This window comes from Blennius ocellaris (assembly GCF_963422515.1).
Source record: "Blennius ocellaris genome assembly, chromosome: 5".
NCBI lineage: Eukaryota > Metazoa > Chordata > Actinopteri > Blenniiformes > Blenniidae > Blennius > Blennius ocellaris.
In genome coordinates, this window is record NC_137654.1 from 15168898 (window position 1) to 15194317 (window position 25420).

The 25420-nt window shown below is 41.6% G+C and overlaps 2 protein-coding genes across 4 annotated transcripts; one reads left to right on the plus strand and one right to left on the minus strand.

Annotated features, from left to right (window-relative positions):
* Nucleotides 1-422: 422 nt before the first annotated feature.
* On the minus strand, nucleotides 423-6006 carry LOC308129941 (5-aminolevulinate synthase, erythroid-specific, mitochondrial-like). Of its 3 annotated transcripts, none has more exons than XM_080496076.1 (10): nucleotides 5877-6006; nucleotides 4642-4984; nucleotides 4454-4549; nucleotides 4135-4357; nucleotides 3643-3827; nucleotides 3288-3467; nucleotides 2799-2963; nucleotides 1503-1771; nucleotides 1166-1328; nucleotides 423-876 (listed from the first exon to the last, which is right to left on the minus strand). In XM_080496076.1, the coding sequence occupies exons 2-10, from the start codon at nucleotides 4961-4963 to the stop codon at nucleotides 713-715; spliced, it is 1767 nt and encodes a 588-aa protein (XP_080352202.1). In that variant the 5' UTR covers nucleotides 4964-4984; nucleotides 5877-6006; the 3' UTR covers nucleotides 423-712. The 3 variants fall into 3 exon arrangements, with proteins under 3 accessions (XP_080352202.1, XP_080352203.1, XP_080352201.1); XM_080496077.1 differs by having other exon boundaries at nucleotides 4454-4525; nucleotides 5798-5931; XM_080496075.1 differs by having other exon boundaries at nucleotides 5798-5931.
* Nucleotides 6007-7463: 1457 nt separating this feature from the next.
* Nucleotides 7464-24942, plus strand: LOC308130864 (N-terminal EF-hand calcium-binding protein 1-like; the record flags this gene model as incomplete). Its single annotated transcript, XM_080497366.1, has 12 exons — nucleotides 7464-7580; nucleotides 10934-10958; nucleotides 16927-17035; nucleotides 18818-18843; nucleotides 19070-19167; nucleotides 21365-21623; nucleotides 21793-21872; nucleotides 23070-23123; nucleotides 23216-23328; nucleotides 23489-23566; nucleotides 23746-23837; nucleotides 24914-24942. 12 exons carry the CDS (start codon nucleotides 7464-7466, stop codon nucleotides 24940-24942), a joined length of 1080 nt encoding a protein of 359 aa, XP_080353492.1.
* Nucleotides 24943-25420: the final 478 nt, after the last annotated feature.

Sequence of the window (25420 nt, forward strand, 5' to 3'; positions counted from 1 at the left end):
TGTAGAGCTACGCAGACTGAGGGCAAGGGTCAAACGGGAAGTGGCTAGCCCCTGCAACGTCAACTAGTGACGTTAGACAGAATTGGATTTTTAGTTTGGTGTATAAAAGAATTAAAACGAACTCATACTGTAATGGGATATTTGAGGTTGAAAGCAAAGTGCTTCAGATCATAAGATATTTTTTCTTTCAAATTTCTAACTTTTGATGATGAACAAACAAAATGTTTAAGCATTCAGTATCTTTATAGTTACAGCAGTGTTCTAAATATGAGAGGACTATTAGCTTTGTGTAGTTATTCAAATCACAGGCTATTAAGCTTGTGTTGACACAATTATGATTAAAGCATCTGCAACTAAAACCGTGTGTATGTGGAAAACGGCCTAATATGGATTAATACACCGTGAACAAAATCAATACAAGATCAAGCTTCGTAGCATAGTTTAATTCAAACCATCACACCTATAGAAGAGATTTAAGAAAGTGTCAGATGTGCAGGTTCCATGCTTTCAAAACAGGGGAGGCATTTCTTTAATCATATGTAAGGCAGCAAACACATTTTAAGATTCAAAATTTCATTAAAACATTGATAAATATTGGAAATTACTTCATTGACATTGAAAAATCTTCAAACTTTTTGCCAGACTATAAATACTCTTTGCACCTTATCTAGGAATACATCATTGAGCATTTAGTGCATCATGTACTCCGATTTTATGCTGACACAGTGATGTATTGTGGCTCCATATTTCCGAAGTAGGATTTCTCCCACTCACTCATGAGGTCAAAGTGAAGTGGACGGTCACAGAAGGTGCAGGAAGCCGTGGCCAGACTGTTGAGTGGGAGACCAGCCTCCTGCCACACCTCCAACAGCTTCTCTGTGAGAAAGAAAGGAAAGCAATGTAGGGATAGTCAGTCAAATGCATCAATTTATTTCAATTTTCAGCTGTTAAAAGTTACATTTCTGACATTTTGATCAGCTCATTATGAGATCATGAGAAAGCTGGGTGTCAAGAACCGCAGTATAAACTCTCAGACAGCAACAGAAACAGACTCTCTCTCAGGACAAAAATAAATCTTATGTGCTGGTTATTGTCTGCGTCTAATTTGATTGGAGGCTTTCTTGAATAACTCTGACCGAATTATTGTGACGATCCAGACACTCACCCACAAAGTACTCCATCATGTCGGGGCTGTGATGAGGGGACGGAGCCAGACGCAGCAGCTCCTCACCGCGAGCCACGGTGGGGTAGTTGATGGCCTGGACGTAGATATTGTGTCTTTCCAGGAGGGTGTCACACACCTTGGTGTTGAGCTCAGCATCGCCCACCTGGAAAATTAAACATAAGTACATTTTAATGCAGCTGTGACGTGTGAAAACATTGTCTTCTGTGAAAAATGCCAATAAAGAGATTTTGTGAATATTTCAAGTGTACCCCATATATGACATCGACAATTGATAAGGAGGTTGGTCCAGTGAGATGACAGTCGTCAATATTCTTACCTTCACGGGGATGATGTGGCTGGGGCAGTTGACAACAGGCAGGCCTTTATCCATGAGCAGCTGCCTCATGTGTTTGACATTCCTCTGGTGAGCTCTCCGCAGCGCCTGGCCCTCGGGGCTCTTCAGGACGCGCACAGACTCCAGAGCCCCAGACAGGACCATCGGAGGGAGGGCGGTGGTGAAGATGAAGCCGGCGGCGTAGGATCGCACCGTGTCCACCAGAGCGTCGCTGCTGGCGATGTAACCCCCAACGCAGCCAAAAGCTTTGCCTGGAACCACAGGAGATAACAAACTGTGTGTGAGCTTAATAGAAATAACATATATTGACAGAAAATAGATTTATGAATGGAATATTAAAAGTGTTTTCTTTGACGTCCTGTTTAATAATGTTACAAATCAAAATAATGCTGGAAAAATACCATATAATTCCAACAATACCGATTATCATTCATTTCAATAAGGCAAAGTGAATTTATTTGAATAGCATAATTCATGCCCGAGGCAATTCAAAGTACTTCACAGTGACACAAAAATATAAGAAGACAGATACAATCAATCCATAAAAACATGACTATAAGCATTAATTAATTATAGTAGAAAACAGATCATACAGATAAAATACTTTGAGCTGCTATATGCTTAACTAAATAAAACTGCTTTCAGTCTGGATTTAGCCTCACATCACAACAACAGTCATAGTAATAAATTAAAGCTTCAAAAGTTAATTCAATAATTAAGATGCAACACAAATGTAACAATACTGCTAAAGTACACACAAAAAAATACAATAAAAACATGAATCTTCAGATTAAGTTACCAACCACAAAATAATAATCAGAAAAGAAACAACAAACTTCTTATATTTGACAGGTGAGTGCATGCAATTCTGTCCCGGAGACTAAACATTTTGTCATCTCAAATTAGTTTTACTCAGAAAAGACGTCACGGAGCTGCAGAGAGGACGTCTTTATCAAAGCATCCAGAGAGGGAGCAGAGCCGACACCCAGCTGATAAAAGCCTCTGCTTCTTCTGATGAGAGCCCACTCCTCTCAAGCTCCCCGTGAACCGAACGGGGGTGCAGCGTTGTGCTTCTTTAGAGTTATTGCCACAATTCTGGCAACATGGCAGTGTCAGTTGGTCAAACAGTGGTTGCAAATGGGAGCTTTGCCATGAGGAGAGCTCAGTAATCTATAGACAGTTTGAAGCTGTTTGCCTTGCCCCTCTGAATGTGGCTGGTGGATGACTGATGCAACAGATGTTCATGTTTGGGTAACTTGAAGCTTTTAGAGAACTCACCTAAGGTCCCAGAAACAATGTCAATCTTGTGCATAATGTTGTCTCTCTCGCCAACTCCAGCTCCATGAGCTCCATACAGGCCCACAGCATGAACTTCATCAACAAACGTCAGCGCTCCGTAACGATGGGCGACGTCACACAGCTCCTCCAAGGGACATATGGCACCTGACAGCCCAGAGAACAAGGAAGTATAATTAGGACAGTGTTTCGGTCAGCAGCAGGTTCTTTGAGCCCAAAGAGTGAATGTTGCAGGTTCTTTATGCTGATTTGTGAACAATGAAACACCAAGAAAACATTCATTTAAAACAGTCATTGGTGTAAAATATCAGTGGTGAAAAGAAATTGCTGCATTGAGTGGTTGCAATGAAGAGCAAATTCTGACTGTCAAACGTATTGGATTATGAAAATATAGCCACAGAGACTTTACACCATCCATCCATCCATCCATCCATCCATCGAGTGAATCAATGTATCATACAATGTACTCACCGTCCATTGAGTGCACCGTCTCAAATGCCACTATCTTTGGAGTCGTGGGATCTGAGCGCTGGAGAAGCTCCTCCAAGTGACGACTGTCGTTGTGGCGGAAGATGAAGCGTTTGGCCCCACTGTTCCTGATGCCCTGAATCATTGATGCGTGGTTCCCCGCATCAGAGTAGATCTCACACCCTGTGTGTCACAGTGGGCACGTCATTAAACCAGCATATACGCTTTCCATCTGCCATCCCTCTGAAACTAACAACATTTCCACAATAATCAAGAGATATTCCTTTTTTGAAATATGATCTCAGGATATGATTAAACTCCAAGTATAATTGATTAGTCTGATCTGCTGTTGGGTTACCTGGCAGCATCTTAGCCAGAGTGAAGAGGGTGGAGTCATTTGCCACAAAGCAGGAGGAGAAAACCAAAGCTGCATCTTTCTGGTGCAGTTGAGCGAGCTCCTTCTCCAAAGACACGTGGAAGTTACTGGTGCCCGAGATGTTCCTGGTCCCGCCTGCTCCTGCACCATGCTTGTCAAGAGCATCGCTGAGGATGGAAAAAAAACCCTGAATTGTACAGATGAACTTTTACTTAAGTAAAAAGATGTCAGACATGGAGCCGATTCATTCACACCATCAAGCACAAACTCATTTGTCAATGGTCCAGCCTTGCCCAAGGACATTGTGACTTTTGAACAGAGCAAGAAGGAACCCACAAGCTCGATGTCAATTTTGGCTGACAAATATCCAACTCTTTGTATTGTACTTCTGCTAGCTATACCTTTGGACACACAGCAATAGACATATCACCCATTTTTCCACACACATTTCGGATTTAACCTGTCCTATCATACCTGATTGCACTGAGGACTTTTGGGTGCCGACTCATTCCCAGATAATCATTGCTGCACCAGACGGAGACCTGAGAACCTGCTCGCCCTGCAATAGAGTAATCCTCAGCGAAGGGGAAGACCTCAGCGCTCCTGTTCACCGTCTTGAAGACCCTGTATGTGTGGTCATTCCTCTTCTCTGCAATCTTCTCGATGAAGAAGCGATCGTAGTCGTAGCTGGGGCCGACTGCAGGATAGAAAGGTTCGGACTTGAAATGAATTAAAGTGACAATGAAACAGCGAGTTGTTGAGGAACATAAAAACTTTGTTCTGTCAAACATACCCATGCTGTCTTTGAGGAGGTGGGTGACAGTGTTGGTTTGACCTGGTGCTGGAAAGACAGAGTCCTTCAAACCTTTCCATAAAGAAGACATGAAGCCTGTGAGAGATGACAGTGTGAAGCGACTTTATTATAAAGTACTGCTTCATTGTAAATCCTATTGAGCACTTTAGCCTATATGTTCCTCGTACCATCTTGGACGTCCTCCTGTACTTCAGGGCTGGCTTGCACCATCCCGATCTGAGAGGTGACAAAGGGGCAGCCCTTGGATGCGGACACAGCCACCTGGGTAGCAGTTTGAGCAAACAGCCTCCTTTGGGCAAATGCGTGACTCCTGGATTTGGTGGGCGAGATGCTCAGTTTGTTCTCCAGAGAGGCCGAGCCGCTCACAGTGATCTGACGAGCAATGATGGGGCACTGATCAGCCCGAGACAGCAAGGCAGCTCCGGTTCGCCTCAGAGACGGCATTGGAGCCGACTTCAGGAAGGGGCAGTGATGGAGGAACGCAGCCATGGTACTGGTGCTGTTCTTACTCTGAGGTACGACAGGTGATAGAGAAATAATCACAATCTCTCAAATTATCAAAACCAAATCCACTTTTTTTCAGTTATTTCATTTAGATTCTATTGAACTCAAGGTTTTATGAACTCAGTTACACAACTTTTACGTTCCCATCGGAAAAGAATAGTAATACTGATTCAAATGAACCACAGGCATAGGAGGCACAGGAGGCGCCTCTTTCTGGGTGTGGCTTGGTGGCCTGCAGTGGCTTATCTCCACTCTGCAGATGCTCCAGAGCCGATCTGACAGCTGTGATCAGCTGAGGCGAGTTACCACAGAAGTAAGATCATACACTCTTTGATAAAGCACAGCGGGTATGCATCCACTTCTTTAATCACAAAGCATTTGGACATATCCGTCGTATTTCATTTTGTTTCGGACGGAACGAATAAACAAACAAACAAATGATCAAATTAATAAATAAACAAACTAAAAAAGACTTACAAGCACAAGCTGGTTGTATAAAATGACCTACCAGCCTTTTGTGGTCTACAGATAAAGCAGCTCTTGGTCTCTGTGGTCCAATGTTGTTATGTTATCTTATCAAACACCAGCTTGCCTTTAAAAGCCGCAAATAGGTCAGATGCTCAGTTTACCTCAGCATTGTTTTCATTTTTATTGACGTCATAGTGAAAGTAACTCGTAGTCAAAGGCCAAAAGACAAAAACAGGTACACATCATTAAGCTACCATGTTAAAATCACATGACATTACCTTTTCTTCTGTGTTCATTCACTGTCAGGCAATTTAATATCAATCAACAAGTTTAGCATGGAAATGATATTACCTTAAAAAGTGTCGGCTTTATATCATCGCAATGATAGTCGCTAGGCGTAGTTAAAGAAGAAGCCTGACAGGATGCTCACCTGTTGACCTGCACTGAGGACGAACTTCAGAAGAGCAAATAGGCACAAGTTCACAAAGTGTCAACACTTATTGGTGTGACGACGGTGATCATTACGTAAGTCGTTCTGCTCCCTCCCATCTGAACTGACGTGTGGATTTGAGTCATTTGGGGGCCATGATGGGAGTTGTTCAAGAGTGTGTGGGAGGGTCAAATATGCTGATAGGGTCTCATTGGAGTTGGGACAGGGTAGGCCACATAAAAACAGCTGGGGGTTGTGGATAGCTCACTTTGGCCTGGGCTGAATTAATAACTACCTAAACGATTAGTTGGGTTCGATTGTTTTAATGGATTATTTTTGACAACATATGAATGACAAAGAAGACACACATAAATGTTACACATTAACGTTACACATTAACATAACATACAAGTTATATTGATACAGGAATATAGGAAAGACATGCTTTGCATATTTTTGCTGCAGGCCTTAATGTATGTTTAGACTATGGGGCTATTTAGTTCTTTGGTTAAAACTGTTAGAGTGAAGATTATAGCTTTCTTAGTCCATAAGTTCCATGAAAACACATTTATTTACTTTTAGATTCCTGCAGCAGCATAGATGATTCAGGATGGAGAAGGGAGTAAATAAATCTGTATTGATTATAATTTTGAATAAACAAACGATCCTTCTGTTTCTGAATTTTTTTTTTTTAAATATCTGCTGTCAGAAGACCAAATAGTATTGCCAGGTAGAGGTTTTACAATGAGAATAGAGGCAATAGTAAATTAATTTTGGTCTTATGTGTGATTTTGCCTGCATTACATTGTTACATTTATTAGGGTTTTTTTTTTACAATTAAATATCAAAGTACGATGCTTTTGGTTCTCCGTCCCTGAAAAGAAAAGAAGAGAAGAGAAGAGAAGAGAAGGGAAAAGAAAAGAAAAGAAAAGAAAAGAAAAGAAACAAACAAACAAACAAACATAACAGAGCAAAGCAAGCAAAAATAAATGGATATTGGTCCAACATACCTGAAAAGGAGTTGGAAGAAGCAAAGCTTATTTACTCCAACCCTTTCTCCACCTCAACCTTCACGTATTCATACCTCTGCAGTTATTTTATGTACATACTTACCACAAACTCACAAACAGACTATTCATATTTGCAGGAAAAAATAGCAACATTGTTCGTTTTTCAGATGCTTTGTGTTTCCTCCCGCAGTCCGTGCATTTGCCCTTAACTGGTGGCCAAAATAATTTAAATGAGATTATGGTACAGCCTGTCATCAGGCATTAATCTGACATCTCACCAGCAGATGGTGCATTCCTCTGGGTTCTGTTTTTTATGAATCGTGCTGGAGGAGGAGTTTTCTCCTGCTGAAGAGGAGGCGCATGAGGAGGCAGCCCGTATCCATCTCATGCTGACTGAATCAGCATCATCAGCACCATCATCATCATCATCATCATCATCACCACAGTCCACCATCCTCCTTGGGAAAAAGAAAAGAAAAAGGGACATCCTCTCCCAAAAAGAAGCCACCGGCAAAAAAAAAACAACGACGCGACACACATTTCTGTTGTGGTGAGACGTCGGATCGCGAGCAGAAAGATGCTGGCCTGCACAGAGCTGATCACCATGTGTCTCCAGTCCGCCAAGCACGAGCACCTGAGGAAGCTGCAGGAGCGTGACCACAACCAGAATCAAGGCGTCCCGCTCTTCCAGGATGTGAGTACACACATCTCATGTCTTTATGGTGATGTTGTGCACGACTGCGTCCGTACCTCCACGCTCCTCTCCGTCATTGCACCGAGTCTGGGTTTTTTTTGTTTTTTTTTCTATTCCCCTCCTCATGAATGGCTCGCTGTGAGTAAATACATGACACTTCATTCACATAGGCTCCATGCACCGCTGCTGTATTATGTAAGAAAGGTGAGTGCTTGCCCATTAGTGCGCCCCTGACAAAGGAGCTCCTCCACACAGTCGTCTGACATGCAGTTGTTCATCACTGCTCGGTCCCTCCACCAATATATATCCTGTCTCGGGATCACTGTGACGCTATTGTGCACGTTTTCCCATGATAATGAGGGTCATGACCATTGATTCGACTCAGGATGAATTGTGTGTGTAAAACATGATTTTCATGATTTTCATGGGCTGCCCCCCCCCCCACCCCCCCCCCCCCCCCACCACCACCACACAGAAATTCATTATAAAAATAGAAAGATCACACACTTTGAATTATTCATTCAGGGTGTTACAGGATATCACCACAGTAGAAAGGCTGCCTGGGTGTCTTTATTTAGCCCCATGGCAATAGAATGATGCTCTCGAAAAGTAGATCAGGATGTATTCAGTTGGATTCACATTCAGATCTGTTACTATTGTCTTCTTGTGGAAATCCCCTGAAAATAAAAGCTCATGTTTTAGCAACATAATTTCCCAGCTTTGAACTTCCTAACAACTGGCTGTAAATGAAAGCCAGTTTCCTCAAGGCAGATTATTGGCCAGCGGAGGGGAAATCGAACTGCAGCAAGTGCGCATTTGGTTTGAATGAATTTTCCCAAGCTCTGCACACTGCATCTCATCGAAGCGGGCACTTCCTCACTGAGCATTGTGGTTAATGGGCGGCCTTTAATTCCTTAATACGTGCAGAAGGCGAGAGTGTGATCTCTGATTTGTCTGATTTGACTGTCTCTGTCATCTCTTTGCGTCCAGTGTCCAAAGAGCACCTTGTCATTGACCTGCAGTGATTGTGTTCTGTTTGATTTTCTCTATTATTGACAGCTTTATTATGCTGCCGTGCACACTTGGACTCCATGTATTTCACAGGGAACCTGCTTGACCATTTCAGTCCGTGCCTCAGGGCCATTATAGACCACTTAGCCTGTCAGACCCCTCTAGTAGCTTGTGTGTGTGTGTGTGTGTGTGTGTGTGTGTGTGTGTGTGTGTGTGTGTGTGTGTGTGTGTGTGTGTGTGTGTGTGTGTGTGTGTGTGCGTGTGTGCGTGCGTGCGTGCGTGCGTGTGTGTGTGTTTATCTGTTTATTCAGTCGGAGAAGCAGAAGGACTCATAGTTTTGTGAATCTTTTGCAAACAGGGAAGTGTCTGAAGCTTCTGCCTCAGTGCTCCGCTCCTCATCCCTCAATGAAGATGCTGTAGGTGTTCTGAGCGTGTCAATTAATTCCCCCCTCTTCCTGCAGTCCCCTTATTTTTTGTGTCACTCAGTGTGACAGTATAACAACCCTTGTGGAAGAATTGCAACTGAGCGCACGGCTAATTTTACTGAGAGAAGAGCTCGCTCGGCTCTGAGTCCGTGGGACGACAACACTGCCATCGACTCCACCAGCCACCCACGTAACAGCATAAAGGACCCGAAAATCTTCTCGAGTTTCCATAGAGCTGAAGTTTATTCTTAACAGTCTTTCTCAATTCTCATGGGGCATCTCCCTGCTGGTTTCTTCAAAGCGATTCTCACATCAAGGAACGGTTCAGTGAGATTTGGGTTCAGTGGTTGTTTTATCTACACTGATGTCACGCCATAACAAAAATCCAAAAGCTTGCTTAGTTTAAATAGAGAGCAAAGAAAGAGAAGCACTATTGATGAATAGAATGCAATACCATACCATACCGTACCGTACCGTACCATACCATACCATTTATTAGCCCCATATGGAATTTCATTTTGGTAAGTCACAAGTACAAAAGAAAAGAAAGAATAAAGAAAATACAGCATTTAGTGCAGATGGACTGACAAAAGGTCCAGGGTCCAGGGTACCCTGCCTTCGCCCATAGTTGCCTGGAAGCTGCAGCTGTAGTGTAACCGTGAAGTAAACAGAGGCAGACATGACATAATGAAATCTGCTGCTATAATAGAAACCAATGGATTCCAAGACTGATAACAACAGGGGGCAACTGTGGCTCAGTTGGTAGAGCACATCGGCTTTCAGTCACAAGGTTGATGGTCGATCAAACTTGTTACTTTATTCATTTGTCACGGTGTCCTTGGGAAATACACTGAACTGAGTGGTTCCCAATGGAGGTCATTGGTGTGTGAGTGTGCACGGACGGCTGAATCGGAGTCGCAGTGTAAAGTGCTTTGAGGTCGCTGAAGCTGTGAAACTGTACATGCACATCGAGCGCAGTCTTTCAGATCCACTCTGGACCGTACAGTGACATGGATCCAGAGCAGCCTTTTCTATTTTATGCCTTTGTGCTCTCGGTGATAGATCTAACATTCAGGATGCTGAACGTTGTCTCAGTGGATGACGACCACTTGATATTTCACATGTGGCATTTACACGCCACTGTGCTTGAAAGGTGACAGCTGGATGAGAGTGAAACTTCCCGGTGTGGTGGTGCAGTTATTCAAGTGAATCGAGTCAGGGCTCAGTCGGTCACTGCGGGGTGACGAATCAGGCGAAGAAATCTGAAATGAACAAGGTGTTGCGTCTTATTTCAAATGCCACGCTGTACAAATGAATCTCTTTTTCTCACAGATTTGTTGTTCCACAGTCATTAAGACGAGGATATTACCGCTGATTTGATTTTCTCGTGCAGAGTGTAATTGACAACACATAAAAAGAGTGCTGCTTCCTTCATGAGTGCGTGTGTGTGGTTTGGGAAAATGGCTTGAAGCTCCTGAAGAATTCAATCACTCCTGAAGCAAGAAAAGAAAAAGTCATTCAGAAGCTCCTTTTGGGTGCAAAGAAATGTCAGCGTCTCATTTCCGAAGCTGTCTCATGTCTCTTTTGTAATTGAAAGGAGGAAATTACAGTGTCCTTTAAACATTCTCCTACACATAAAGAAGGTGGGATTTGCTCAAGAAAATGGTTTTCAAAAGATGGATTTCCTCTCATGTGTTCGGTTGTTTGAGTCACTGCTTCTCCAACAGAAAAAAGATTCACATGCATCGACATACATCTGAAATCAGAATGCTCTAAAGGATGACAAGACACTTATTTTCCATGTCTTAAAACTTGGAATAGTCGTTTCTCATTGATGGATGTACTCAAGACCTGTAAACATCATCATCATCATCATCATCATCATCATCATCATCTTCTTCTTCTTCTTTTTTGCAGATTTTCCGCCGGGCAGACAAAAATGGTGAGTAAGGAAAAACACATATAATTGGATTATACGGTTAATTAAAACTCAATTAACACCTCTTTGAAGGAGTTGATGCAACTTTTGCTGGCTGTGCTGTGACCTGCTTTGGTTCAGAGTGGATTGATGTGACCTTGGCAGAACCTCTAGACTTTATTTCTTTGCTCTCCTTGAGAGATGGAAAGGATGTAAATAACCAAGGTCAGGTGCAGCTGCATTGCCTCGGCTGTTTGACGAGATTCTATTTGACAGCTCACACTCCCAGTCGTTCGCTGGGCAGACATTGTTCAGACCAGCACCGATGCACTGCTCCTCTCTGTAATCTCCCCCCAAATAAAGTATTTTGCACAAATGAACAATGATTGTCATGCCATGAGGCCAAAACTCCAATTTTTTTGGTGACATTACTACAAAATTTCTCACTCCTTATTTCAAATAAATAATCGGAAAACGATGGAAAAGTCTTCCCGACGGGTCAAAGTTCAGAGGACGTTGTGTGTGGATGTGCTAGTTTTTTTCCAGGTACTCAGGTTTTAATGAATTAATTTGAGTTTCATTGGAGATTCTAAAATGTCTAAATGTCATAATTCAGCCTGGATTGCTCTGTGAGTTAGGATAAAGTGATATACAAGTTGGGTGAATGGCTAAGAAAAAAGAAAAGAAGAAAGCGTCTGACTTTACCACATATTAAATATTTAGCAGATACTGTATTTTTTATTTTATTTTCACAACTTTAAGAAATAGATTGGAGTTTATTTGTCTAAAATCTAAACTATTCAAATGTAATTATTAGTGTTTGCATTGGTGCACCAGCAGAGCTTAGATGACTACATGCACATATTTGTATTAATGCTGTTCTATTGCAGAAGCCTTTTTTCACCAAATAGTTTGAAGTCTCCTGAGATTTGCACTAAATGTGAACTTATGGTGTTCACCATGCAAACACATCACTCCTTCATTGGATTGTCTTGTTAACAGCATCAACCTCTTAACGTCATAGAAGCACCCCACAATCCCCTCTTCACACATCTCACATTGAAACTCACAGCACACTCAACTCTATTCTTAAAACATTGTTGACAAACAACAAAATGTTGTTGTTCTCTTTTTTTAATCAATAAAAAAATCAACAAACAGATCAGTTCCCTGAGGACGATGGTGAATTTGTTACGTGAAGGCAGGGTTAATGATGCAAAGTGTGAAACCACCTCTTTGGTTCCTAAATTATGAATGTGTACAGAAATTATATAGAATAGAATAGAATAGAGTGCTTTATTTGTCATAATATGAGTGATATACAGTATAATGAAATTGCATATTTCTCCTAGCAAAGGTTATTTCTGTGTGCATCAGTGGAATATACTGGTAAGTGAAACATCACATGGAAGTGACCTTAAAATAAAATCCACTGTTGACTCATCTTTATAACTTGAAGCACTTAACCTTTACATACGCTTTCGGGTCAAAGTTGACCTATTTTGACAGCATTAAAAATACCCTAAATGTATTTATTTCACTCTGACATTTGTTGGGTTTCCTAAATTGACTCAAAGTTCTCCAAGGAATATTCTATTTCACATTTTTGTCCACATATTTGACACTGAGGCCAGACTTGAGTCTGTGTCTGTGAGGCTGGATTTTTGAGTCCAGCTGCAGTAATGGTCACTGGGCTCATCAAATAGTGATCATATCTCCCGTTCAAGGGGCCTGGGGACCTTTCTGTGCAGAGTATCATGTGTTATATAGAATATTATGTGATATTATGCCATAACAAAGGATGTTCGCCAAAGATATTGTCGTAAAATGTAGCAATTACACTTGATCTGTTCTGTAAAACCTTTTGTTATGGTATAATGGTCCATTTATTAGTGCAAGATATGGTCTAAATCAAATTCTTTCTGTATTTCTTAGCACTATAAGTGAACTTCTGCTCTGGGTCATAATTAAACTACACTATATGGCAAAGGCATGAACTATGGTCGTTATGTAAATGTTCATTTTGACACTTTAAAGATGGGAGTGAAAATAAGACAACTTTACTGCATTTTTGTGTTTGTCACTTACAAGTTTTCCAGTCAGGCTCTGCGTGTCTCTCATGATTTGTGCACCCAAGAGAAAAGTGACTCCTTCCAATCAGTACTGAGTAGGCTGCCATGATTTGCTTTGAGTGTCCATAATGAGGGCTGACTGCCTGCCCACCACACTGCTCTGTGGGACACTCTCACCGCAACACCCCTGTCTGCTATTGTGATCAGGAAATACATTCATTCTAAGTGCAAGAATATACAAATAAACATACAGAGAGCAAACATAATGAATGCATTTGCAAATATTTCTCTGTAATATATTTACAGTGCTGCAGTCGGTGTTTAGAAGCAAAAAAATGAGTTGCACATTTAATTTTATTCTTCAATTCGTCTTTGAACAGTCACAAAAGCCGCAAAAGCTCAAAAATATAGTTGGAAATTTTAAAAATGAAATGAAATTGCAACCAACCAACATTTTCCCTCGGAGTGCCTCCCCCAATGTGTCTGATTGATGAAAACATTACAGTGAAGCCAGGCGCTTCCCACTCTCACTGCCATACAAAAGCACCAGCCTTTTAAAATACAGACGTCAAGCTGTTTCTGGGTCCCGGAAAGAGTTCTATTATGTTCTTTGATATGACATGCAACTCTAATTTTAACAAGTCACTTGTATTTCCTTATACCTTAAAATAGAGGCTCTTAAAACATGCCGGTGAATAAATTACTGTTACATGAAGATGTTTCGTCCACGACTGGCATACATGACGTGAGTTTACGTTTCATTTGACGTCTATGAGGTTATGGCCTGTTTCTCTCGCTGCATTTTTTTAATTAATGTTGCATTCACTGCTGGAACACCGAGGGCTTTAGGCAGCAGTGGTATTCTCACAGGATGTAATGACGTATGAAAAAAAGGGCTGTAGCACTCGATGCAAGACTGTGCTTTTATTAGTAGCGAGTGAGTTTAAGCTATTCTATATTCAAGCAATAAAATGGTTCCGTCAGCTCGGAATAATCAGGGCTCTGGCTAACAATGATTATAGCCTCAATCAATCTGTTTGGTTGTGTCGTATGATAATCAGTACTGGGAGCCTGAGGGCCAGATGTGGCTTCCATCTGTCTTCTCCGTGGCCTCAAAGAATTGCCATGCAAGGGACAATGCCACTTAACTCAATATAAATGGAAATCTTTCCTTAAATATTGTAAAACTGAATGTATTTAAAGGTGGGAATGATGCATTGAATTGATTCTGATTCACTATGTCTAATTCACATCCATTCAGTATTAAATTGTTCAATCGTTTCTCATCCCTGGTTTAAATTATGAACTGTACTCACTTTACGGTCACCTTTTTTTGAACAACAGCACCTGAGGGAGTCGTATTAAAAAAACCCAACCAAAAACGAGATATACTTCACATAGCTACTAGAAACAACAAATAGCAATGCCTTCCGAGCAAGTGTGTCCTTACTGCTCACTTTCTCCTGAATTGTGCTTCCGGGCTTAATGAATTATTGGTGCCACTTCTGCATGAGCACTTTTAGCAGTGGCACTGAAACAAAAACATGTGTCCCTGGAAAGCTTCAGTACAGCGAGAGCAGGCTTGTTTATAACTCACCGCGAGAGCTGCATTTTTATTCGGTGTAAAGAGAGACAATTAAACCCAGTAAGCTGCCTCACTGCTGTCGTGAGCCACTGATTTACCATCCATCGGAATGACATTTGGAATTCCCTGCAGAGGTTTCACATTGACATTTGTTTGCCCGTGCGATTCGATATAAGGCTGCGCCAGGAAGCAACATCTTATTATAGAGCACCTCTGACAGCCGATTCTTGATGTCATTAACTGGCCCTTTTTCTCTCAGAGGGCGATAACGACACAGATTTGTCTAACAGCAAAATTAGGGCACATATTGACAAACTATGTTCTCATTGGAGCATGTGTTGGACAGACTCTCAATCACTTCACAGTGTGGGAAAGGCCTGCACGAGGTATGTGCCAAACTACGCGCAGTAGTCAACTGGAGAACAAAATGAGGCATTCAGCCTTTCCCACGGCGTTCAGCCTGACAATACTGCATTAGTGCACTGCTCCAGTGGACAATTAGAACATGCTGTTACGTCTGTGGAGCAAGATGTGTATCCTGCTTTTACAGTCGCAGACCATCTCTTTTTCCATTTATGCACAACAAACAAACAAACTGTTTTACAGTTTTTGACTTCATTTGCAGCTCATCTCTTTTATTTTGATTATTTTTCACATGGATAATGAATTGACAGAAGTAAAATCATCATAGTGGCTGTTCTGCAGCTGCAGGCTAAACACGTGAGTGAATTGATAATGCAGACTCTGTGGAGGCTTTGGATTCATTGGGTAGAACACGTCATCCTCCAATTACAAGGCTGTTGGTTTGATCCTCCACTGTTTTATGTCTCAAAGGCTCCTTAAGCAAGACAATTAACCCTATATTGTTCCCGACGGAGGTTTAGCGCCTTGCATGGCAGCCGTCACTATTAGTGTTGGTGTATAACAGTGTGAGGTGAATTGGGACCCCTGAAGCAGTGACATTATTCGCTCTTACCTTATTCTAAGAGTGTCTCTCCATGATATAAACATAGTCTATAATTAATCGCAAAACCTGGGTTTCCAACTCTCTAAGTCAAGATCTAACCTTGTGTTCTACCAGGTTAAACAACATAGATGTTATGTTTCATGATAATAAAAAAAGCACAATCTATCATAGGAAACTTGAAATGTGCAGATTCTACAATATGTGTAAAACAAAGAAGAAATAACAAATGGACCATGAATGTGTGATCGTGCAGCTGATAGAAAATGTCTCTCCCATGTGGGGAAATGTCTTGGTTTATTGCGCTCCATAAATGACTCATATGTTTTGAAACAAAACATCCTGATGTAACTTATTTATGCACAGGTTCAATTAAGCATTCAGGAGTTCAGAATGGTCTTCTTTTTATAATATATAATAATATATAATAATTAATATAATAATAAAAACAAGAAAATGTTGATGTACTTCAACTTTTGTTCATAAATGGTGACATTTGTATTTGATGTCCTCTCAGTAGAGCACTGGCTGGATGGGAAACTGCCCTTAACTTTGGACGACAAACACAGAGTGTCGCCAGGAACTCAGCTGCTTTACCATCGGGGCTTTGATCCACCGGAAAAGCTGAACACTTGCATAATGTGCCATCTGATCGCCGCTCGTTTCAAGTGTCTAATTGGGTGTGAATCCAAAACTCTGACGGAGAAGGCTGGAGAGTGAGTCAGACGTGCAACAGACTGTGTTTACTCCTACATCGCGTGCAACAAGCTTTTTACTGGGAGGTTTTAAAGGGAGAGATTATGGGTCTGTCTCCTCTCCTAGATTCATCCGACCACTGGGGTTTAACTCTGGTTTTACCCACAAACAATGTGTGTTTGGAAAAGACTCAGATTGTTGATATTCCTGCTGATAACTTCTGTTAAGAGTCAGGCCCAGAGTCAAGAGACAAAACCGGTCCGACAAATGAAGCGATAATGTGATTTCCAGTTGACCCAGGCCCATCAGTCAGCGCTCTGCTACCTGACAAAGACCAGAGAAATGCAGTGATTGAGATTCTTAGTGTGGAGTCAGTCCTTCAGGGATCTCCTCCTGGGTTTTCTTAAGCTACGTAGCTCTTGACTGACTTTCACTATTTGCTCTCAAAACCCACACACACTCAGGGAGAACATGCAAACCCATAAAGGCCCCTTCAGCTGGTGATATTCCCCTTGATTTGTTTTATCGGCAGTAGGGTAATACAACTTGTGATATTCTCATTTGACAGCACCTTACATCCACCGTGTTGAATTCTGGACAAGCTCTTAACAATCGGTGATTAAACATTTTAGGCAGAAGTGAGGTGTAACTTTGACGAGTCCGTGTCTCCCGCAGACGACGGGAAGCTGTCCTTGGAGGAGTTCCAGTCGTACTTCACTGATGGTATCCTCACTGACGACCAGATGCAGGAGCTCTATTACTCCATCGACCGGCAGCAGACAGAGTAAGCTCATCTTCCTCCTGGCTGTTTTCCAGCTCTGTTCCCATCTGTACCCCCCCCCCCCCCCCCCCCCCCCCCACACACACACACACACACACACACAAACACACACACTCCACTCAACTCCACCTCCTCCACCCCCTGTTCTCCTGCTGCCTGGCAATGAGATGTCACTACCACACTTCAGTTGAGATTATGTAAATAGTCCATAGAGAGCCTCCCTTCTGGTCGAATGACTTTGCAGCGGTCTGCTTTGTGAATGACGGATGCAGATAAGAGCTTAAAAGGTGTAAACATTTCCCTGTGCATTAAAGATGTTTATTTGTGTGAAATGTTCAGTGATATAGCAACAACACGCTGTACGACTGGGCACCGTGCTGATGAACGATTACTGTGTACTGCTGGTATCCTTAAAGTAAAAACCTGCCTGAGCAATGACTAATGGCATAAACTACTCCCTACGATGTAAAGCAACATTTCATTTGTTTTCAGAATATAATGAGCTCCTTCACTTCTTTTAATAAGCTAAATATTTCTTGATGTTCTCGATGTCAAAATGATAAACGGACTGTGGAAACTGGGAGGCTCATTTGTCTTGCATAGCTGTCATGTGACATATGTTCCACAACACTTGAGCGTTAGTTGAAAGAGTACTGCACATTTTGACTGAATGTATGCCAGAGTTTTACAATATTCCTATGACCGATTCAGTGTAGTTACAAATCAAATAGCTGGTCAAGTGAGTAATTTTTCTCATTTCTGTGTGTGTGTATGCAGACTATTCGGAGACTAGTGTTTGCTGAGATACAAATAAATTAAATTAGCTTTAATTTTATTAACCATAGTGTTGCTATCCCATTTTTTTCTTGTGGATTTTACCTTGTAGTACCTAGTAGTTTTGTAATCAGAGAAATACAACATTCATTTTGTAGTTGCTGCAAAACAATTAATCAAGAGTGTTAAAAAATCATGTACGGGTAATAAAAGAAATTATACCGCCGGGCAGTAATGTAAGCATCCAGTGTCACGGTTAGGCCAGCAATGCATGAGCTAGTACTACACCAACGAAGTCAGTATCATTGGGAAACATTATTTTAGTTTATGATCGTTCATTTTGGCAAATTTAAACTGAAAAAAAATCCCCTGAGCTGTTCTGTTCTGTTATGTGTCGCTTTGGGAATATGAAAACTACAGAATGTGATTGTCAACTTATCACCTGTAATAATGATGTTGTTTTCTGATAAGTGGAATTATTGCTCTCAATATATAATTGATACGCTCAAACGATGTTTATAACTGTGTTATAAATCTATAACTTTTTTGCTGTATATGTAGAGAGGTATATCAGTTGCTGAGTTATTTTGACATGACCACTGGGGAGGCGGCGTCACGTCACAGCAGAGTGGAAAAATATCAGGCACCTTGTTTCAGGCGTCATCAGGTCACATCCTCTGCTGCAGCTCCAACTGTGACCGCCGTCGAACCAACCCAAAGCCAAATGTGATACTTTGCAGTAGAGCATGTGCCCGTCCGTCATGAAGTATCATTGACTCACGTCTCTCCCGGCACATCACGCTGCGACTCTCTGACGCCACTCAGTCTGAAAACGCGCTCCAAATTGGTGGACTGAATGACGAGCTGACAAAACTGCCACCCTTCAATCTCGCTGTGAGCACAGCTGAAAGGACGCAGCCTCCAGTCCGACAGTGCCTGGCAGATATAGTTCAGGCTTGTCCGTCTAATTAATATAACTCCTTTTTTTTTTTTGATTGTGTCTCCCAGCAGCAACCTGGACATAGACAAACTTTCAGGTAAAAACTTCCTTCTTGTGGTTTCTTTTTACTCAGTTTTCAGTCATGACAACAATTTAGCTTGAAAGTAGCCAGAGTTTCAGAAATACTGAGGTCCTCCACTCATTATTATGACTAAAATGAAGACCAAAATTCAATTGAAATTGAAACATTTAAAACAAGTGATTTCAGTATGTTTTGTGTGTGTGGTATGTGGGCTCACAAAACCACATTTCTTCCCCTCCAGAGTACTTCTCTCCACATCTGGGAGAATACGTCAACGTCCTCTCTGCGCTGGAAAAGCTGAATGTGGCCATTTTGAAGGCCATGGACAAAACTAAAGAGGTGGGCGAAGATTGCTTTTACATTAGATTTTCCACACATCATATTTTCATTTTGATACAGCAGTGCAGCTTTGCGGAGTTGTGGAGGCTTTTTTTTCTTTCTCCCCTTGAAGTGTTTTGGACTTTGTCAGTGCCTCGGCTGACAGTTTGAAGGTTTCTCAGATCAGTCTGGTGCTCCGGCATAACTGATGAGAAGAAAACAGGCCAGCGTGACGGACTCTCGCCTGCTATCGGCTCTGTTTCTCCTTACTGACAAACCAGAGATTCAATGACTCAGACAAAAGGAAAGGTGCCTTCTTGAACACGTGACAAATGCTACAACTGTGTGTTTTTGTAAATCAGCAGGGGAACAAGCATTGGGGGAGTATGGGAGTCTTCATTTGGGTCTTCATAATGCAGAGCTGCAGTAGTCACTGAATGATCCATTGAATTGCACTCATAAATCAGCTTTTATCACCGATACATAAGTGCTTTAATTGTTCATTTTAATTGTAAACTGAGGAACAAATCTGCACTTTCCAAAAGAGTGAAAATTTTGCATTTAATCTGCAAAACTGATTCATTTACATTAAATAATCTCCAACCTAGAATTGGTAAACATGATAATTAGATCCTTATAAAACCCTCTTGGTGAAGCAGAGATGATGTAAAGGGGATTTAAGCGTCTGCTCTGACAAGTGGGGCTATAATCATGTTGTTTTAAGAGCACGCAGTATGGATCAGCATCAGAGAGTTTCCACTGAGACTTAATCAATAGCTCAGCTCAGTGTGTATTGATCTCACATGGCTCTACATGTTAAATCAAACTGGTGAATAGTTTTTCTTTTTGGCAGATGTGGACTGTGAACAGAGATGACGAAACACGCTCATATGTAGATTAACCCCTCACAAAAGCCACCAGCAACACTTTATTTCAGCTCATTGAATTGCTCTGCTGCAGTTTGCCTATATTGCTCCCTGTTTCATTTCTTTTCTCTGTACATTTATCCTCTCTGTTTCTCTTTCCCTTTTTTCTTCTCAGCATCACACATGCCTCCCTACAGCTCATGCATTTTTCATGCTGCTACTGGTTGGCCGTAAAGCTGTCTTTGCCCTTAAGAGGAAAGTTTATTTTTAAGGTTCCTGAGATCAATTCTTTTTTCTTTTTTCTTTTTTTTAAATTAAGGTGCTCAATCTAGGGTTAAGTGTCAGGCAGGCCTCAGGTGGGGCACAGTAATGGGAAAATATGATAGTTTCAAAAAGGTTTCAGGAGGTCTGTTGAATGTTTAAACTATTAATCGTTTGATTAAACCACATATTTTTATTACAAAATTAATTTTAACTTTAACGGAGAAAAATAGTAAAATGGGCTCTTGTGTTACAGTTTTGACGGTTGTAGTGGAAATTATTGCTGATTATGCAGTCTGGACTCTGAATATATTTGGGTAAATAAATGAATAAATATAGTAAATGTACCACTTTGCACAAGCTCTTCATTGTAATGCTCTCACACCGTCTGGAAAGACAAACACTGCTAAAGTAAGACATATTTTCCACTTGCTCGGTTGAGGTTCTCTGAAATATAAAGAAAACCATCACCATGGTGTCGCAGGCCATCTGTCTCCAAGTGAAAAAGACGATAAACTGACAAGCACACGACAGTTCATTACTCATGAAGTGCTGCTTATCTGCTGCACAAGAAAACACACGGTCATTTTTCAAAAGTCTCCCAGTCGTTTCCTCTGTACTCTTGTTTTCCTGCACAGCGGGGGAGCTGGTGAAGGTTGTGAGGGTCATTATCCAAACGAATCAAGCTTGAAAATGTTTATCTGGAGGAGCAAAGGCAGAACACAGCAGCTCGTGTGCTGGGACATTTCGTCGTCAGGAGGTTTAGAAAACTGGCACGAGGAAAAAATTTTTTTTTCTCTTTGTGGGATATGTTGTTATCTCTCTGTATGCTATGCAGTCATTAATTCAGGGTAATCTACACGTCTTTTAGTTCTCTGTGTTTATAGTGCGATATGCCAGTTAAAAATCCCATCTTTAACACAGAACGTAACCTCTAAACACAATGATTATGAGGGGGAAATGGGGGATGATCGGAACCCATAGTAGTATTGACTTCGACTACAATTAAGCAAACAATTAATAAACAGATTAAAGGATTCACACACAAATGTGATGGACTGGTTTTCCTCTTGTTTGGTTCTTTCCCTCAGGAATATCAAGGTTCATCCGTGCTGGGTCAGTTTGTGACGCGCTTCCTGTTGAGGGAAACCTCCACCCAGCTGCAGTCTCTGCAGTCGTCGCTGGACTGCGCCATGGACGCCGTTCATGACCACGGCTGCACAGGCAGGCGGGTACTGAAGAAGCCGGAGGACCTGCCCATCCAGAGGACGGTCAAACGGCCTGGCCGGCGCATCCAGAAGAACATGTGTCTCTCTCCGACCGACCCCTACTCCGGCATGCTCACCACGGGTAAGGTTCAGGAGAACTGGAAGGGAATTTGAGTGGAGCAGAGCAATGGTGAACTATATTACAAACTGAGCTCAGGGGGATATTTCAGAGGAGTGAACACAAAACAAATCTCTTTGACAAGCTGTCATGGTTCAGACACACTGTGCTCATGTTGTGTTTTTGGGGTCAGGGGTCAGCGTGGAGCCAGACAACCACTGGGGCTCTCAGATCAACCAGCTGGAGGAGCTCATCGACAAACTGGAGTGTGAGGTTGGTATAATTCTGTCTTTTCCAGTGTTTTGACTTCGTATCGCACAGTTCAAGCTGCATATTGAGCAAGTGTGGTATTTGCATGTTCTCCCTGTGCACACCCGACACTTTTTACCATGTTTAAGCAAAAACGTAGACCATCATTACTTCAAGGAGAAATACCTGAAAACTACTTGCTCAGCTTGATTTTCCTTCATATTATTACTTGTACTACATGTCAAGTAACCTGAAGACTTAACCTGGAAAAAAAAACACAAAACAAATAAACACAAAAAAATGCTGGTAATAGAATCTGGGAATCTGGGAAGCCTTTTAAACAGCATAATTTCTGCAAGACAGTGCACCAAACTAAAAGACAATAATTTGCGGCCAAAAGCTTTGCCTCGTGAGGAAATATTGCTCTTTGGGAGGATTGGGTGCCACGACAGGCTCAGCTGCACCCGGTGGAAATGTTAAGCACACCATATGAGTCCTGCTGTGTGTTTGCAGATACAGAGTTCGTCCTGCGGTAGAAGACATCCAACATGTTGACAAAGTGCACAGCTGAACTGCTCCACACAGACAGAGACACTGAATGTCATGCATAAAGTATCAGGCTGGGATGCACACTGTGGCATGTCAGTTATTGGAAAACTTGTGCAGATATCCATCACTTCTGCTGGAGAGGTCGTCAGACAGAAAGTATAGAGAGACAGAGGACAACACACACTCATGTTCACCGATAGGGGCAATTCACAATCACTAGTTACCCTGAGATGCATGTTTGTGGACTGTGGGAGGAAACGGCAGCCACCAAACATCACAACTAGAATATCAAAAATGCTTGACATTTTTTTTAAATTACGTTGTGGAATTTTGCGAGACAGAGCCAAAGATGACGATTTGGGGTTTTGACGCATTCAGGTGGTTTCGATCAGCTTTTGAATGAAATATGTGAAGTATATTGAGGGGCACGTTCACATTTGTCGAGTAAAGATTTCACTGATTTCAGGATATTGCGCGAAACTGATAATGCATTTCATTTTTATCTTGGGCTTGCAGACAAGGAATGGATGTAACCCAGGGCTGTTTCTCTTTCCCGTGAAAGCCACTGGATTGTGAAAGGCTGTAACCAGAGGCCAAGTCGTCTCAGTCGTTTCTGTTTCTGGTTCTTGTTCCACTCGTGGCTAAATGAAATATTTATGCCCCCATTTTCAGAGTCCACATCTTGAACCGCTCAAAGAAGACACACTGGCAGGGACATATAAATCAGTAAGCCTCGCTCATGGTCATTATAATATTTAGAAAGGACAAATTCTTGATACTTATTTTCATCATTATAACTTCTTCTCTTTTTTTTCTAGAACATCCTCCTGGTCCAGAGACAAATGTCGGTGAAGGAGAGAGATGTGGAGCAGTTCCAACAAGCTCTCAAAATCTACACAGATGCCACAACCGGCCAGCTAAACAACCTGCAGTATGTCCTTTTATCTGCCTCTGTGCCACTGTTCGCCTCGGGATCTCTGTGATTTGAAACAGCCTCTTCAAACTGCTCCGGTTTTGTTTTGTTTTTTTCCACTGGACATGAAGCGCTAACCCCCACTGCCCTCTGCTTTTGTCTCTGTTTTTATTTTTAGTGTTTCAGTCCAGAACCTGCCAGACAGATCATGCTTCATCATGTATGAGTTTTGGCAGGATCGTCTCTCCTGGATGAGGTAGGACGATCAGAGGAACGTCATGGCACATCAGACTAACAAAACACAATGCACAACATTTTGCCCGTCGCATACACCTGCTCACAAGCTCGCTTTGAAGTGTTATTGCCTCGCTGAGAGGAAACTGGCAGCTTCATCTTTATTTTTTTCTCCCTTCTTCTTTATCTGTTTCCTCTCAGCTACTTGCAGTCGCCCATCAGTAAGACGTTCCAGCGCTGCATTATCGAGTCACTGGAAGAGCCAGAAATCGTCTCCACCATGCTCCTCCCAGGTAGAAACCCAACATCAGAACACCACTGTCACGCTGCTGAAGGCTCGTAATTTATCACTCAAATACACATTTTCCAAACCCCGTTTTATTTGCACAACCACTCTGTTGTTTTTTGTTTTTTTTTATGCTCAGGATGACATGTTTGAATATATAAAGTATACCATGAAGAGCTGGCAAAAAACTTGAAGAGGTTAGAAGATTAGAAGAAGAAGAGATTAGTTCAGATGCTGGTTAGATGTAGTTCGGTAGAGCAGATCAAATCCCCATGATCCCCAAAAGCCAAACAAAATACAATCTCACCAATACTGAACCACAAATTGTTCTAATGGAGGCATGCACCGTTGAAATCTGCTATATTAGTGAAATTCGTTCATCGTGCAGTTTAGTATGAGGCAGTTTAATGAAATGGCAGCATCATAGTTTATCAAGAACCACAACTTGAAATTCTTCCTTTTTCTTTCAGTGCAACAAGGTTTAAGAACATAAAGATTTAATACAAGAACATATCTTTTCAAAACCTGAAAATGTTTAGATTTACAAAGAAAATCCCTTTTTTTATTCCTCCTTCAGCAAAATACAGTGAATATTCCCCCAAAAAAGCTCCTTCTATTTTTTAACAAGTTCCTCCAGTTTTCAAATTTGCAAAATTATTTGAAATCCTCTTTGCATCAGCAATTTATCTTGGGGTTCGACGCTGCAGCCTTCAGCATGCATGTTTAAAAAAATTCACCATAATACTAATGCACAAGCAAAAAGTGAACTCGCTTTTTTTTTTTTTTTTTCCTTAAACCTAGTTTTAAATGTTAGTCTTATTAAAACAGCAGCCCCCGTAGAAGTTCTAGTTTTCACACTTTGACAGGTCGTCGGCGGGCCACATTTGGCCCACAGGAATGATGTTTAGCTCTGGTATAAATAGATCATTTAGTATAGCTTGTTTCTGCCGCCTCAGGCTGGTAGCAAAATAATAAAAAGACAAACAAAGGCATGTATTGCCGGTCCTTCGTGTCAGATGCAGTGTGCTATTATTAGAGCACGACTCTTTCTCATGAAGCATGAACTATTGTTTCTTTTCGCAGCCTCTTGGTGGATCATGAACAACAACTGACCGAGCGAAGCTGCTGCCGCTCCACAAAGTGAAAGCGAGAGAAGCAAGCAGTTGTAATGCTGCTTCTTCGTTATTTTCTTCTTTTTTTTTTGTTCTTTGTATCCTTATGGCATGACCAGGATTGTTTTTGCAAAGCTTCAGGGTTTAAAAAAAAAAAAAAAAAAAAAGTCCTGACGAATTGGTCAACACTGAAACCTTGGATGGAGACGACTGAGGTCCGATCGGGATATGTGCGGATTTTCATTTTACAGTTTGGGGCACATTTTCTGCTTCTGACGTGATGGAGACTTAAGATATAGTGATTGAAAAACAAAAACAAAAACAAAAGACGTGCATGATTTATTTCTCAGTGCTAGTTTGTTTCACTCAAAGCTACATCTTAGAGTAGATATATTGTCAACAATGCCACGACAAAACACATAAATAACAGCTGGCCCGTCCACCCATCACTTGTTCCTCCATGCAAGCTAAAACAGAA